Here is a 17,208-nt window from a genome sequence, read left to right on the forward strand (position 1 = left end):
GACATTTTGTCTCTTTTGTTTTCAGCAAATGAGCTCAGGAGAGGAAAGGTTGAGAATGTGTGTCGCAGTGAAGAAGAAGCTCCAGCTGTATTACTGGAAGGACAGAGAGTTCCACGAGCTGCAGGTAAAATAAAATATATTTCAGATGTGACTCACTGCACTGATCCAGGATTAAAGGTCTTTTTTCCAGCCTGTTGACACATTAAATCATCTTAATGTTTTCTTTTTGTCTGTCAGGGGGACTTTGGTGCACCAGACATTCCAAAGTCCATGGCTTGGTGTGAAAACTCCATATGTGTTGGTTTCAAACGAGACTATTACCTCATTCGGGTATGTGCTACAGGAAACACTAAGCTTTTTACACTTGGCTTTACTTATCTGTACCTACAATTTAAAGTGATACTCTAAAAGAAAGCTGTAAAAGGTTTGTAGGTTTTCAAAGTATCAAAACCTCCATAGAAACCTAACCTGACCCCGGCAGATGTTTTGTTACACAGAACCATCTGAGAAGCCGTCATTGGAAACTGTTTGGAAAAGGGAAGGCACTTTGACAAAATACTTGGCAGGTGATTGGAGGAACCATCTGTCAATCAAAGTAAAGAAAGCGAAACTAACTGAAGTCGAATAAGTCCCCGACTGCTCTTCTTTCAATGAAAAAAATACTCTCCAGTTCTGATATAAATGATGCTATTGCAGCTACGCTAACCTCTTCAGGAGCCGCCATTGTTGTTTAGAACGAACCCTCGCCCCACACACACAGCTAAGCCACGCCTGTAGCTGCAGTAGCTCCTCACAGGGCGCTGATTGGTCTGTGTTCTTTACACAAACACATTACTTGAAGCCTGACAAGAGGGATTTTTGTGTGACATTTGATACCACGATTCTCTCATGATTCTCGCGATAATCTAGTTGTCGTGCAAGGTTAATAGAAACCACTACTCCTGCTGCATAATTCACTTCTCAACTGTCCATCTGTATGCTCAGTTTGTTCTAAACTGTCCCAAATATTGCAAAATAGCACAAGTCGTCACGCTAAATGTTCACCACGTTCGGCGAGGACACTAGGGGACACACTGCTCCACTCAACTGGCCGTTCAAGCGGTGACGTACCCTATCATGGAATGCACATGATTGGTCTTAGTTTTCTGCTCTCCGTTTCAAACAGGAAACAACATGGCAGCCTGCTCATAAACATTCTATTATTTCATCAAAACAATCTTCTGAAAACATTTGATGCGAGAAATAGGCTATCTGAATCTCGTTTCATTTTAGAACTACATCGCCTAGTTTGACTTCTTGGTCCAAGTTTCGAGAGCCAGACGCGTCGCACTGGATGAGCTCATTTGCATAAAGTTGAGATTTTCAACTTTATGCACCATACACTGGGCGACTGCTTCTCCTGCTTTCCATCAGAAATGAATGGAAAGCGTTGAGACACTCTTTGTCACAGGATCTGGTGGAAATGTGCTGTCAGTCTTCTGCGGTTCATGAATCATATGCATCCTTGTGAGCTGGGCTGGAGTTTGTCATGAACTGACTTGAATCTTTGATTCTCTGTGAAGTGCAAACTACAAACATTTTGCAAGTCTACAGGGAGTGTTTCATAGACAGGCTTTGGAAGGAGCATCACTTTAAAATGATCTTTTTAAACCACTTCTGAAACGTTTGGAAGTAGGCCGTTATATAATTAGTTCCTCTCTGTTTTGTTGTCCTTGAATTTGTGTGTTTATTTTTAGCTTCTTCCTCAGTATTCATTTCTCCTGTTATTCTTATTATCAACTAATATTTGGTTGGTGTTATTGCTGGTTTAATCAGCTTTGTTTGTTTATTGTTTGTCTAAAGCAGTTTATTAATGACCTTACAGACGAAGTTTGTAAGATGTTATTAATAGGTTCTTCTCACTCATTCTGCTGTCAATCAGATGGATGGTCGCGGCTCCATCAAGGAGCTCTTCCCCACTGGAAAACAGCTGGAGCCTCTGGTTGCCCCACTGGCTGATGGGAAGGTGGCTGTTGGCCAGGATGACCTAACCGTAGTGCTGAATGAAGAGGGCGTTTGCACCCAGAAGTGTGCCCTGAACTGGACAGACATCCCGATAGCAATGGGTAAGAAAGAGGCACAACAACTAATACTCTGAAGACATTAGTGATGTTTTACGTGTGTCTATTTTCTTGTAGACATACAATTCTTAGTTGCTCGTGCTGTTCTATTTCTGCTGATATGGAAAACAAGCTACTACATACCCAGTCCAAGTCGCTGTGTCTATTCTTTCATGACTCTTGATGTCTTTGCTGGAGGAGTTAACTCGTATTCGATATCGACAGGAACTGACAGCAAAGTCAAAAGGACACACATGCTGAGTAACAAGAGCCAAAACATCCTCCCTCGCCTCTCTATGTGGGTTAGTCTTCCAGATAACACAGAGGCTGTTTTGCCAAAATGTGTCACCTCTGGATTTCACTCATGGAAAAACAAAATTAGCTTTTTTATTGTTGTGCTTTCGTATCACTCTTTCTAAACAGTAAAAAATTCACGGCATTACGCATGCAGGTTTTTGTTTCACACACAAATTAGAAAACACAGTCGGCATCTAAAATATCCTAACTGGAGCTCTTTCAGCATGAGTGTGAGCATAATCTCAGATTAATCTCCTTCATCTCTCTTTGGTGAACTTTCCATCATTTGATAGAAGTTTCAGTTCCTTTCTGTTAATCGTGAGCTGTTGAATTACATGCAGCTTTTTACTGCGTCTGTATTAAGTGTTCAGCATGTTGCCCTTTGATTTCACTGACTGGTATGTGTGCTGACTGTGACAGTACAGTTTATTCTCGTCTTGTCACAGTGATTGAGCCGGTTTGACCGGCTACTGTCTGTCTTTTCTTTTCTCTTCCTCAAGCTTTCCTGTGCAAAGTCCTTCTTTCTACTCTTGTCTGACCTGTGCTGCTGTTTTCCACATGTCAGAAGAGGAAACATCATTTTAGATACCCTCTTCTACCCCGTGACCAAGACACCACATGTCTGTGTTACTAATGAGCTTTGTAACAGAAGTGTGGCAGATGCATCATATATGAACAATATGAAGGGGAAATTAAGGAGTGGCTTTCATACAGTTTGCAATTTCCTTGTTTTGATTGTGGCTTTGGCATGGGTGCATCAGCAGAGGATGGTCAGTTTGAAATGCATCTAACTGACCGTCCTAACTGTTGATGGTTGGAGCAGAGGGTCTGGACTCGGGCCTGTGGGCATATCTGTCCCATACCTGTCACGGCTGGATTTCCTCCTGCCCCATTAGCCTCAAGGACTTCACCCCATAATCACAACCAAAGCACCTGCTCTCCAGACACTGAGTTCAGGTTAGGTGGACGTCAATACACGCTATCGTTATTAGAGCTGAAATAGAGATGCACAATATGGATTTTTTTTTTTCCAGCTGATATCGTTAAGATAACCGTGAATTTCACATTTTTGTATTTTAAAAAGAGGTTCATACCTGAACCTGTAGTTTATGCTTCTCAATGTTGGAATGACTAAAATGTGTTCGTTCTGCAACAAAATATATTGTAGGAGCGCACCGGTCGCATGCCACGTAACAGCAACATGCCTGGTACGTTTCCAGCAGAGGACCTTTGATGAATGTCGCACCCCTCTCTCTCTCCTCTTATTTCCTGTCTGTCTCTTCTCTGTCAACTGTTGAATAAAAGAAAAAAAAACTTTAGTTACCTCTTCTCCCTCAAAAACAACTATTTTTTTAGATATTGCTGTATTGTGTTATTCATTTTGACTTGATTCAGACCCATTTATCCACAGATATTTGATGACTTGCAGAAGATATGTAATATGTCACAATAATTATGTCACAAACCCACCTGTGGCAGTTCGGCTTTGGTTGACCTGCACACAAAGCTTTACACTCTTTGCCTCTTTTCACCTGTTCCCAGAGCACCAGCCTCCGTACATCATAGCGGTTCTGCCTCGGTACGTGGAGATCCGGACCTTTGAGCCGAGGCTGCTGGTGCAGAGCGTGGAGCTGCAGAGACCTCGCTTCATCACCTCAGCAGGGTGAGGCTGTCCTCTGTGAACTTTCCTTGTCTCGTAATCTGTGTAGGAATTTCTGCCAATTTATCCTTGCAAATGTGACTGCATACTCAGTGTTTACTGACCCTCCTGTCTTTGTTGCAGTGGAACTATGTATTTCCCTTCAATAGCCTTGCCTAGTGTTATCTATTGTGCAGATGACATACTGTGTATATTGTGACTATATCTTTGTCGATGTATTGTGTATGTCTTTGTTTATGGTGGCAAACCAGTTTCCCCTGTGGGGATTAATAAAGTTCATCCTATCCTTAAGAGAACATGATGCACGGTTTGCCGCTCTCATCAGTTCCCCTGGTTTCTATTTCTCATGCTGATAATGTCAGTTCCTCCTTACAAAGAAAACACGTTTGTTCCAACCTATTCTCTCTAATCTTGTTTTCTCCCTTTTATCTCAGGCAAAATATTGTGTATGTTGCCAGCAACCACTTTGTGTGGCGCCTGGTGCCCGTGTCGATAGCCACTCAGATCCGGCAGCTTCTCCAGGACAAGCAGTTTGAGCTGGCTCTTCAGCTGGCGGTGAGCAGCACAACCACTCACTTCTCTATTTTACCTTATTCATTCCTCAAGATTCAATCTGTGCCTTAACTCAGAGGATGGAACACTACCGTAAAATCACTTATATCTTGATTAGGAGCCGTATGTTGAAACAGTAAAATGCTCGCGGCTTTGTACTTTATTGTCAGTTTATCTAGCCATCTAGCTTTCCAAGAATACAAAAGGCCAATCATGTGGTTTCGCATTCTTGGAAAGCTACCATTCTGAAAAGTAAACTGGAGGCATGTTGCTGTAGTGGTGGCTACGAGGGACAAATGACAAAAATTATTAATATTGTACCTCCTTCGATTCACACCAGTTATCTTAATCCTAATCCTTGACATGCTTTTATTACCATACAACCCTTGTCTTTTTGTTAATTGTCCTCGAAGTAGAGCCTGAAAATGAATCACTTCCATCATGGATTTATTCATCATAAACACACGCACATGATAAACAGGAAGGCAATCCAGGTACTTCAAAATCTTAGAACAAGTGACAATGAGGAAAGTCTATATTATCGTGGCGAAGTCATTAAAAAATCATTAAAAAAAACTTCAGCTGGCGGTTAGTAGCACAATCACTCACTTTACTATATAACCTTATTTATTCCTCATGATTCAATCCGTTCAGCTCAGAGGATGGAACCGTAAAATCACTTATATCTTGATTAGGAGCTGTATGTTGAAACAGTAAAAGGCTTTGTACTTTATAGTCGGCTTATCTGGCCATCTAGCCTTCCAGGGGCATTTCATTTTTCAAGAATATAAAAGGCCATTCATGTGGTTTCTCTTGCCAGTGCAGAAGGTTTTCACTACCATTATGTGAAGTAAACTGGATGCACGTTGCTGTAGCTTGATGGATTTTTTTTTTTGCTTTTCTTTCTTTAATTATTTTCTGCCATAAGATGAAGGATGATTCAGACGGTGATAAGAAGCAGCAGATCAATCACATCCAGAATCTCTACGCCTTCAATCTGTTTTGCCAGAAGAGATTCGATGACTCCATGCAGGTGTTTGCCAAACTGGGCACAGGTACGCCTCCCCTCCCTCCCAGTGGACACCTGATTTCTGTCTGTACAGGCCAAATTTGTTGGATATAATTGTATGTTTTGTAATATTTATTTGTTTTAACCTGTAACACATGCCTGCTATTCACTACATAGGAAGAATGCCTGTAGCTTAGACATCTGGAAAGTAAATATTTTGTACTGTTTTCAACTTTGATGGGGTGATGGGACTTGTTCCAGTGTGATAAACATCACCTATTATATTCTCCTGATCTATGTTTATGTATTGGAGCCTAATCAAGGTGAATCTGGTCATAATTTGATCACATTTATTCTGCCTACTTTTTCGTTTCTCTCTCTTTTCCTGACCTCATTAAACATCTGTGTATATTGATGTTTTTATTCACGTGATGATGTCACCTCTTGTGTTTGTGAGAATGTATTCCTCCGTGATGACAGACTTTCCCTTGCGCTAATGAGCTTTTGATTTTAGGTCTGGTCAACTAAAGATGTTTTATTATGGTATATGTTTTGTGTTTGTGTTATAAACTCTGTCCTTAAATCACTTTTCCCTCTTTAATCAAAGGCTATTAAACCAACTCGAGGATCATACGTGGAATAAAGTGCAACAAATTTCCCCTCCTGTGCTCTGCAGATCCCACCCATGTGATTGGGCTGTACCCAGACCTGCTCCCGTCAGACTACCGCAAACAGCTGCACTATCCCAACCCGCTGCCTACTCTGTCCGGGGCCGAGCTGGAGAAGGCTCATCTCGCTCTCATCGATTACCTCACACAGGTGTGTGTTTATAAAAAGACAGAGAGATAACTGCTTGCTCTGTGTATTCAACCGTAGACCAAAAACGTGTTGAGTGCTTTTGGAAAACGGGGATAGAAACAGGATAAACAGGAAGGCAATCCTTTTGTCAGACACCACTTTGTAAAGCATTTAGGCTTTGAAAGAGATTTAACAAAAACCCAAGGGTCGTAGAGTAATAAAAGCATGTCAAGGATCAAGATCATTGGTGTAAATTAAAGGAGGTACAATATTAACAATCTTTTTTTTATTTGTCCCCACAGAAACGCAGCCACCTTGTGAAACAGCTGAATGACTCTGACCCGTCTACAACGTCTCCGCTCATGGAGGGCACGCCTACGATTAAAAGCCGCAAAAAGCTCCTGCAGATCATCGACACCACCCTGCTGAAGTGTTACCTGCATGTAAGTCCCAGACTATCTTCCTTTTCTTTCTTAACAAATGGAGACATTTCAGTCCAAACTGCCACTTTTGAACAATAATTATTACTTGATATTAATAATTCAGTGTCTTGCAGAATATACAGAATAGACTCTATACAGTGTGTTGCTCTTTACTGATCTACTACTAAAGATTATTATTTCATGCTGTCATTTTGTCAGTAGGTGTCACATTTTCCTCATACAGTGGATTTAAATTTTTTCATTTGAAACCTTTTTTAAACTTAGACTTATTTTTATCGTTCTCTTTTCCTTAATGCCACTCGTGAGGGAACCTGATCCAAATGTTTATATTAAAGCTGCAGCTGTCGATTGTTTTAGTGATCAAGTATTCTATCGATTATCCCATCGATTAATCGAGTAATCAGATTAGAAATACATTTGCTTTATTATTAAAAAAGCATTATTACACGTCTTTGTTGAATACTCGATTCTGATTGGTCAATCACGACGTTCTATAACGGACCATTGGTATGGACACAGTTCTGATCTTGGACTCTGGAGAACCGTTTTTGTGCCAAATTGCTGATTTCTTAAGCAAGTAGCCGTGTAATAAGCGGGATAATGTACAGCAAGTGTGTCATTGATGTGAAATAAACCCCTTCAGGGTGATGCAAGACCCCTCCGCTTTGCGTCAGGGTTTATTTCATAAATACGACCAGCTCGCTGTACATTATCCCTTACATAGTTAATATACAAAAGAGAAAATGAGAGAGGTGGATGGTGAAGACTGCCAAGTTCATTACAGCTGAAATAACTACGTCCAGGTCTCTTAATATTAACAACTAATTGGTTTCCTTTTTAGAAAAATCAACATTTTTATTTCTTAAATTGCATACAATAATATTATCTGTCAAAACTCAACCCATTCAGTGTGTTTTAAGTGCCATATTATATTCTGGGCTAAAAATATAACATTTTTTGAAATGCAAACAAAAAACGTCTTATACATGTAGGCTACCTATAGAAAGGTACCATAACTTTAACTGTGATGATGTGTTTGAATTCGAAATTGATATTAATTAATTAATTAATAGTCAGAGATCTTGCTCCCTGTGCATTCTTGCAGCCCGTCGCTCCTCTCTGCTTCAGACTGTGGCTGCGCGAGTCGTCCAAACTGATCAGATCATGTGGGCATAAACATACTGTAGCTTCAATGCAAAAAAAATTGCATCAATGACTGGAATCGTTTCAGCTCTAGTTTATATTTCATCATAAAGTTATTTTAGCTGTAATGAACTTGGCAGTCTTCACCGTCGACTTGGAGGAAAAAAGTATGATATCACAAAGAAGTAATTCCAAACACTCTCAGAAATTGGCAGCAATGCGAGGCAGTTACCTCACACTAAGCCAAATGGGTTCTGTTTTCGTTAACTTTGAAGTTAGAGTTAGTGTCATCTAGGTGTAGTAGCTACAGAAATGTGGGTCTGGTTTTTGATTCAGGGAGGTAGATGCCTGAGCGACAAAGCAAAACCTTTGATTTACCAGGTAAACCTCATCTACGGTAAGAAAGTAACTTTTGTTGGAATGAGATCACATATAAGCAGCCAAAGTTAGGATGGTTTGGCTTCGTGTGAGGAGGAAAAAGTCTTCAAAGTCTTTTCTGCTGCTCTTAAACGTTTAGAGGAGCCAGTCTTTGTGGCATCCAGGGAAAACGCCACCAGGTGCTTCCGTTTTGAGGCACCATTTAATGAGAGGAACTCCAGGGGCAGACCCAGATCACACTGGAGGGATAACCTATGAGTGACTGGAGATCCTTTGGAGTTCCAACACCTGCTCCTGATTATTTAAATGATAAACACACTGTGAAGCAGAGAGGATGAACTAATCAGTGAGGTCACTCGCCCCTGAATGTTTTTGGGTGAAACACAATCTTGAGTTTTAAAGGGGTCGATTGGATTAAAGTTTGGAAATGTGTGGTGTGCATGTTTTATAAACTGCTCTAATCCCTCTCCCTCCCCCCTCATTTAGACTAACGTGGCCCTGGTGTCCCCCCTCCTTCGTCTGGAAAACAACCACTGCCACATCGAGGAGAGCGAGTACGTCCTGAAGAAGGCCCATAAGTACAGCGAGCTCATTATTCTCTATGAGAAGAAAGGCCTGCACCAGAAAGGTAAGGCTCTGCCTTCAGGTCAACCACCTGTGCTGAAATGAGCTGGATAATTATGGAAATCTGAGCTTCCCAGTGGGACGTTTGTCAAGTCAAATAACTTGCAACTTCACAACTGTGTTTTTTTGGATATTTTTGATGTATTATTGTCTCTGAACTCCTACTCTTTGGGATTATGCCACTTGAATTATTAATAGTTTTGAGATTTCTGTCACCCTGAACAAGTTGAAGATTAACGACAGTTTAGTTTTAGTTTATTACTTTATTTGAACGGACGAACCAAACTCTGTTAACTTTTCCTGCTTGGGAGTTGATAACGTTACTCGCTGCCGTCGCTGCCGCTCTCTCTCTCTCTTGCTTCAACACTCACTTACCACGTACACACACACACACACTCTATTCTTTCAACAACTGGCTCTAGAGAGGGCCATTCACATTTTTGCGTCGGCCACTGTAGCAATCCTACACGCTTAACATATGGAAGAAGTTGTAATCTGCAACCTCACCACTAGATACCGCCAGATCCTACACACTGTTCCTTTAATGCTAATCAAAATATTTGGGACAGATCTGTGTTACTTTAAGAAGACAATTTATTGAGTGATTTTTACTTTTCACCTCTTTCTGAACTGAAACTTGATGCCTCGTCCTTATTTGTATATTTCAACTGTGCTTCTCTGCAAAACCAGTTTGAATTCCATTTGTGTGATTTGGGGCGTTATAATTCATTTGAAATAGTTGGGATTTATTCACCTCCTTCAGCTGTTGTAGCTTTCCTGGAAATCTGTCAGAGATTTCACTCTGTTGAGTTCAAGTGCAAGTTCAAATAGACTTTTTCTGCATCAATGGGTAACAGACATTTTAGCTGCATAAGCAAGTAGAAGGTACAGCTCGTATTAAAAAAACATGACGGCGAGAAACGAGAACATGAATTAAGAGGATCAACCTGCAGAGTTAAGCTCTTGTTAACTAGTGTAATTCTCCCTCTCTGTCTCTCTTTCATTTGGATGAGTTGACTGCAATCTGTGATTATTCTAAAGAAATGTGCACTGACCTTAACTCATCCCAGAGCCAAACTGACCAACCTGGTAAACTCCAACAAAATAAACCCGTATTAATCTGATCTTATTCAGGAATATGAGGAAAGAAATATCAGCTGTCGCTTACTAGTGAAGAAAGCCTAGTAGTGATCACTGCCCTGTTGCTTGAATTAGAGCAATTAAAAAGCTGCAAAGATTCACTCAAGTATTTTAAATCATTGTTTTACTCTTTTCTAAAATACTTGGAATAAAAAACAGGATTATTCTTGCGTTTTCTAATAAATTATCAATATTGTTTGAATAAAAAAACAAAGCTTGACCTATGGCTACAGGAAGTGTCAAATCAGTGTCACATAACATTTAGTTATGTATACTACAGTAGATAGAAGTGCATTTTTCTCTGTGTGAATTTTGCACAAACATGTGTTCCCAATTTCACTTTCAAATTGGATGTTGAGTTTGGGGTTTAATATTTAAATGACGGGTCACTTGATGCCAGACCTGCCTTGGCCTTTGTCAGCAGCATCCTCATTTCCTCCCAGTTCAAATACAAGAGCCATTGCACGCTGAATTGTTCCATTATGTTTAAACTCAATAGGTACCAGTTATGTCCTTGTAACAAAGCTGTACTCTGGGCGCAGCGTGGATCAGCTCTGTCAGGCTACACAGTTTATCTCGGTGGAGGTTTCCTGCATGCGGTCGACTCGTCGTCCTCGTAGATCAGAGCTGTCGTAAAGTTATTTGCTTTCTGGCGGTGATTCTGCGGCAGATTCTGGGCTGTTTTCGCTGTGAGCGCGGCTGGTTTTGATCGACCTGCTGCAATTTGTGCTTCTGATGTCATGCTGCTCGAGTCTGCCCCCCCTCAATTCAAACCAGCTGTTCTCATCCACCAATTAACATTCATCCAATTTCTATTATGTCATGCAGTGCACACCACCGAGTATATGACATCTTGCTACTTTCCATCACTCAGTTTAATCTCACATTTGCTCTTGCTCCCCTCTCACTCGCCCGCCTCCCTTCGTTCCTCCTCACCCTGTTTGCTCTCTCGCAGCTCTGCAGGTGCTGCTGGATCAGTCCACCAAGGCCAACTCTCCTCTGAAGGGCCACGAACGAACAGTGCAGTACCTCCAAAGACTGGGTAAGGATCAACAGCCAACTCACATCTGTCCTAGCTTAGAGTATCAAAGTTGTCATCTCCACTAGATATTTTAATTTGTAGGGGTGATTTTGGGAAAGGCTCTGAGAAAACTTTCACCCTGATAGATTGTGGATGTTGGATGAATAGATGTTCTGCGTTTTGTCACATGTCATGGTCTGCAGTCTTTCATCTGTCTGGCACTGGCTAAATGAGGGGGTTTTGTACCATATGTGTCAGTATTTACTTTGTAACCAGTGATTTTTGGTTTCGTCCCATCAGCTTTTCAATGTGTTTAAACTCAAGAACAATCCGATAAATTGCCTGTGAAATAAAACCCAGTGGCCAAAAGAAAAAAAGCTGTGTGGAGGCTTTCAACATCTTTGGCAGTGGTCCAATTTGTTAATGGTAGTGATGCATTATACAGCACACATTTTCTGCTTTCTACCAACTACAAACAAATGACCAAAGAAAGCCATTGTAACTGGAATGATGGTTTTGGAATAACGGTACAAACAAACCACAAATATGTTTTCAACATTTGGGCGACACTGGGTCTCAAACTCATTCAGGTCAAGACAACAACATGTTCTTACTTGTTATGCTTTAGAATATCACTTATTCTGTTTCTTTTATTTCAGTTTGGATCTAGTACTATATTTATACTAGATCTGTCAGAGTTAACGCGATAATAACGCATTAACGCAAATTTATTTTAACACCGCTAATTTCTTTAACGCAACTTGCAATTTTGAAGTTGTAACAGGCTCAGTTTTAAAGCTAGAGTGAAGATACTGGTATCGTATGAAATGTGAATGAATCCATTGGTACCAATCGATTCATACTAGCTTTTTGCCAAGGAGGCTAAATAATGCTCCAAACTTAAATTAAGATTAATTTGCGATGAATCGTGATTGAATATTTTGAATCGATTGACGGTCCTAATATGCTACTACAGCACTGTACACTACACTAATAAATATTTTAATTATGAATTAATCTGCTGATTGTTTTCATGAAGATTACGTAATCGTTTGGTCTATAAACTGTCATAAAAACGTTTGAAGGTGGAGTTGGAGGGAGTTCTGGACCCGACTATTAATATAATTTAATACCATCAAAATAGTTGCCAGTTTATTTTCTGTTGATTGACTACTCAGTTAATTGACTAATTGTTGCCACTCTACTACATTAGTGTCTTTTTTTATTTCAGAAAAATAATGAAATAAGCAGAAGAAGCTTGTAGTGTATTGAGGAAAATATTGCAATAGCAAGATTCTTTTTTTTTTTATCATGATCAAATTTTTCAGTCATCTTGCCAATAACTCTACATCATTATTGTAATCAGTTAGGCTGTTGATGATAAAGTGCTGCATGTGTCACCTTGAAAGAGAGTTTTCTGAAACTGATTATGAGCTTGATTGTCTGCTGTGTTTCCATCTTTGTTGACTTGTTTTCCTCTGAGCTTCCCTGGTGAATTTAAAGTGACTTATTTACATTTATATTTACTCTTGTAATCCCGCACACACACAGGAGTGGAGAATATGGGGATAATCTTTGAGTTTTCTCCCTGGGTGTTGAAGATCTGTCCCGAGGATGGCCTGAAGGTGAGACATATATATATATATATATATGTATTTGTTGCTGTGTGGTCATTGATGTAAACTAATTTGTTGTACCTTTTTAATTCACATAACCTCCAGTTATCAAAATGACAAAAGACCATTGTTTATAAAATCAAACTATATTTGATGTTCACTTGTGATGAAGAAGGCTCTCCTGTAGGTTTAAAAATGTCTCTTCCTGTCCAGATCTTCACCGAGGACCTGACAGAGGTGGAGACTTTGCCCAGAGACAAGGTGCTGAACTTCCTGAAGGAGGGCTTCAAGGAGCTCGCCATCCCATATTTGGAGCACATCGTTTACATTTGGGACGATAAGGGCCCGGAGTTTCACAATGTGCTGATCCAGCTCTACCTGGAGAGGGTTCAAGGCCTCATGAAACAGTACCTCAACTCACTGCCAGAAGGTACGAGCAAGATAATACGTAATTTAAGTTAAAGGGTGGGGCCATTATTTTGAGGTTTTTATATCATTGTGTAGCTTCCCAGTCGTGTTCCTTATGTATTCAAATATGAACAATTTCGGTCAACGTATGTATGTTTTAGCGTCAAAATGCTATTTACCCATGCCCTTCTAAAAACGTTTTTCCCACGTGACCTGACATAGGTTTCCACATGAGGACGTTGCTACATATACAGTATATATACATCCTTATTGTCAGTGTATTAACGTTACATACACAGTAACTTAGATGACGGTCAGCATGCTCCCAGTTTGGAGAACCAGACATGAGTACCGGCACGGAAGCTAAGCAATGTACTGCTGTGTGGCCATGTTATTGTGGATACGAAAGTCACACAATAACACAAACAAACAAACTGATAAATGTAGCAGTAGACCAGCAACTCCCGTGTTCTGCGAGGTAAAATGACTGTTTTTGTGAATGGAGTCTGGTGGCTTTGAAGACAGCAATATAAGGGCTGCCTGATGGCGAGGTAAGCTGTGAAAATATTCCAAATATAGCGTATGCTTAAACTGATGTAAATGTTTTTAGGTGGGTCTGTTTTAAGTAGCTAAAATACGTTTCCATTTGAAAAAAATGCAACAGAAAGTTAGTATCTGCGGGCCCTTAAAAAGTCATGAAAAGTTTTATACTAACTACTTTTTACCTCTTTAAAAACTATTATTTTCATCTTGATACAGATGTAATAAGAGGTACTGACAGATATCTAGCTATGTCCACCTGAAGCTGGAAAGTAAAGGGAATGCTTTATGAGCTGCAGGAAAATGTGGCCCTCGGGCTTTAATATCATCTTAATGCCAAAAAAACACAATTCTAATATATCGTAGGATTTTCATGTGATTCCATCACTGCATATGGATTCAGTTTGCCTGTGCTTACTCATCCAGATAGTTGCCTCTCAGATAAAGTCTACGTCAGGACTTATTATGAAGTCCATCCGTCTCTCTGTGTTTGTGTCTTTTAATGATCATCCAGGGGTTCGTGTATTGAAATGGATCTGTCAGACATTTCCAGGGATGCTCATTAATGTTCACTCTGTCTGAGAAATAAACTAATAAAAACAACTAATTAGATAAATAAATATGTCCTTTGGGCAGGTTATTGCTTCACGTTTCCTCACGAAGCACATTGCAGAACACAGCCCGTTGTTTTTCTGAGATTATTCAGTTTTATATAGATTATTTATAGTCGCTGTAGCAGCACTATTTTCAGGTTCATCTCAAATGTGCCCCGTTGAGATTTCCTGTGGAGCTTTCTTGTAGACAAAAAAAAAGTTCTGTCTACATCCAGTGTTTTTCACCAAAACACATTGTGTGTGTCATTGAGGTCTAACAAACGTGCTGAGTGCATTTTCCTTCCTCATAAAACATTTGCAAAGCCGACTTTTAGATATTTAAAAACCTGCATGGTTTACATCCATGTTTGCTCGCTAGCGGCCTTCTTCTTCACTACCTTTGTTGGCGTGTTAGTTACCACCACTAACTGTCAATCAGCCATTTTTAAAGGGGTCCCTTGACCTAAGACCTCAAGATATGTGAATGTAAATGGGTTCTATGGGTACCCACGAGTCTCCCCTTTACAGACATGCCCACTTTATGATAATCACATGCAGTTTGGGGCAAGACATAGTCAAGTCAGCACACTGACACACTGACAGCTGTTGTTGCCTGTTGGGCTGCAGTTTTCCATGTTATGATTTGAGTGTAGTTTGTATGCTAAATGCAGTACCTGTGAGGGGTTCTGGACAATATTTGTCATTGTTTTGGGTTGGTAATTGATTTACAATAATACATATATTCACACATTTGCATAAAGCAGCATATTTGTTCACTTTTTAATTAGTTATCTGCCAATCATTATCTCAATTTTTTGATTAATCATTTGGTCTATAAAATGTCATGAAATTGTGAATAAAAATGTCCCTTCACAGTTTCCAAGAGTCAAACGATTGACCAACAGTCCAATCACAGAAAACTAAGAAAAGCAGCAAATATTCACTTTTAAGGAGGTGGAACCAGTGAAAAAAATGGTTATAAATATTAGTTAATAATCAAAAATAGTTGCAGATTAACATTCTGTTGATCAACTAATCGATTAATCGACCAATCTCCGCAGCGCTAGACTCTGTAATTAAACCCTCTGTGCTGTTGTAGGAGTTCCAGCTGTTGCTGCGGGGAAGGAGGAAGGAGATCTGGGAGAGTTTAGGAACAAGCTGCTGTCTTTCCTGGATATCTCTACCAGCTATGAACCATCAAGACTCATCAGTGACTTCCCCTTTGACGGTAAGAACTGTGGCTCACACAGTGGACAAACGAGACGTCTCTTCTGCTAGCTTAACAAATACAAACAAGGATTATTTCTGTAGAAGCTGATATTTAACTTCATGATCCCTTTGTGATATGTGAAAATAATGTCTTACGCCTTTATACCTAGAGTATGGAAGGAAATCAGTTGTTTTTCAAAAAGAAAGCTGTAGAAATTCAAAGCTTACCACGGATTTTAATTTCAGTATATATGTCAAGTCAATTTTATTTATATAGCCCAATATCATAAATCTGCCTCAAGGGGCTCAATGTAGCGTTATGTAACACGCACCGAAGAAAAACAAAGTATTTCATGTATTTCCCATCACCTCATGTACATATGCTCTCAGTTATAGAGGAATGTTTTAGTTATATACCTTTAAGCTGAAGGAAGGTGAAACTTGCAACCTTTGACCTTGTTTTCCTTCTCCAAGGCCTGCTGGAGGAGCGCGCTCTGCTTCTGGGTCGGATGGGGAAACACGAGCAGGCGCTCTTCATCTATGTGCACATCCTGAAAGACACTCGCATGGCTGAAGAGTGAGTACTCCTGCAAACAACACAGACTCCAACCACCAGCCAACATGTTTGCTAACTCCAGCAGCTAATCTGACTGATGATGAGGAATTCATTTCTGACTGTAAAAGAGTCTAAAGCAGTAAATAATTTTTTTTCCCCCAGAAATCATATTTAAAGAAACAGTATGTATGCATTACATATAAAAAATATGATCCATTTATAAAATATGACGCATCGATATAGATTAATCTACCCAACAATGCATAAAGTAGCTAAAGTTGTTGAAATTTTAGCCACTGAAATACTCATACATGTTAATGCATCAGTAATAATACTGTAATAATATAACACGCTCAATTAATCCTTTTCACTGTTACTGTTACACACGGGAACATAAGCCGCAGAGTGCAAAACCGTGGTACCGCCAGCCGCCGTCTGTTGCTCCTAAAGTAGTGTTATTATGTTAAGGATGGCCTCTGAGCGAGGCGAACGGCATTACCACTGTTATGCTCTCGGCGGCTCATGTTACCGCAGTCTTGGAAAGGGAGGAGTGAGCGGAGGGGTACTCAGCTGGTTGCAATCTGCAACCACACCACTAGATGATACCAAATCCTACACACTGTCCCTTTAATTGCAAGGCAGCAAAATACATTTTAAAGGCCTCAACTGAAACAGATCACGTGTCTTAACTGTGCCATCCTGTTTATCTTGTTACAGTGCTGTGAGCATGTTGATCAAACATCTTGTAAATAAGCAGAACTTTCATGTTTTGTCTTTGCTCATGATTTTCATCTGTGTGCTCTGCAGATACTGTCACGGCCATTACAACAGTCAAGTGGAAGGGAATAAAGACGTAAGTAGCTTTCAATGTTTTCTTCATGTTTTTGTTCATTTTTTTCAGAAATACTTTCTTTGCTTTGTCCTCTCATATTTTGTTTTGTTTGTTATTTTATGACCACTTTTTTCATTGCGTACGCTCTGCTGCCTTCTGTTAAGTGCCTCTGTGTTTGCAAAAAAGTGCTACACAAATATAATGGATTATTTATGGCTGAAGCTCCCAATGACAGGCACGCAGCAAGCTCTACAAAAAAAATACCTTATTCTTCAGAAATGACAGCTGAC

At 40.0% G+C, this 17,208-nt stretch overlaps 1 protein-coding gene across 1 annotated transcript in view; it reads left to right on the plus strand.

The window, feature by feature from the left end:
• The window catches only part of vps39 (VPS39 subunit of HOPS complex), a 33,085-nt gene that overhangs the window by 2,875 nt on the left and 13,002 nt on the right, over positions 1-17,208 (plus strand). The window contains exons 6-20 of the mRNA XM_074660913.1: positions 26-124; positions 238-330; positions 1,922-2,105; positions 3,939-4,059; positions 4,491-4,611; positions 5,537-5,663; positions 6,294-6,436; positions 6,718-6,858; positions 8,866-9,007; positions 11,099-11,185; positions 12,716-12,789; positions 12,994-13,210; positions 15,421-15,549; positions 16,005-16,107; positions 16,894-16,939. Coding sequence (XP_074517014.1) covers positions 26-124; positions 238-330; positions 1,922-2,105; positions 3,939-4,059; positions 4,491-4,611; positions 5,537-5,663; positions 6,294-6,436; positions 6,718-6,858; positions 8,866-9,007; positions 11,099-11,185; positions 12,716-12,789; positions 12,994-13,210; positions 15,421-15,549; positions 16,005-16,107; positions 16,894-16,939 — 1,827 coding nt within the window. The remainder of the gene's footprint in view (positions 1-25; positions 125-237; positions 331-1,921; positions 2,106-3,938; positions 4,060-4,490; positions 4,612-5,536; positions 5,664-6,293; positions 6,437-6,717; positions 6,859-8,865; positions 9,008-11,098; positions 11,186-12,715; positions 12,790-12,993; positions 13,211-15,420; positions 15,550-16,004; positions 16,108-16,893; positions 16,940-17,208) is intronic.

This window comes from Sebastes fasciatus, chromosome 15 (genome assembly GCF_043250625.1).
Source record: "Sebastes fasciatus isolate fSebFas1 chromosome 15, fSebFas1.pri, whole genome shotgun sequence".
NCBI classification, from domain to species: domain Eukaryota; kingdom Metazoa; phylum Chordata; class Actinopteri; order Perciformes; family Sebastidae; genus Sebastes; species Sebastes fasciatus.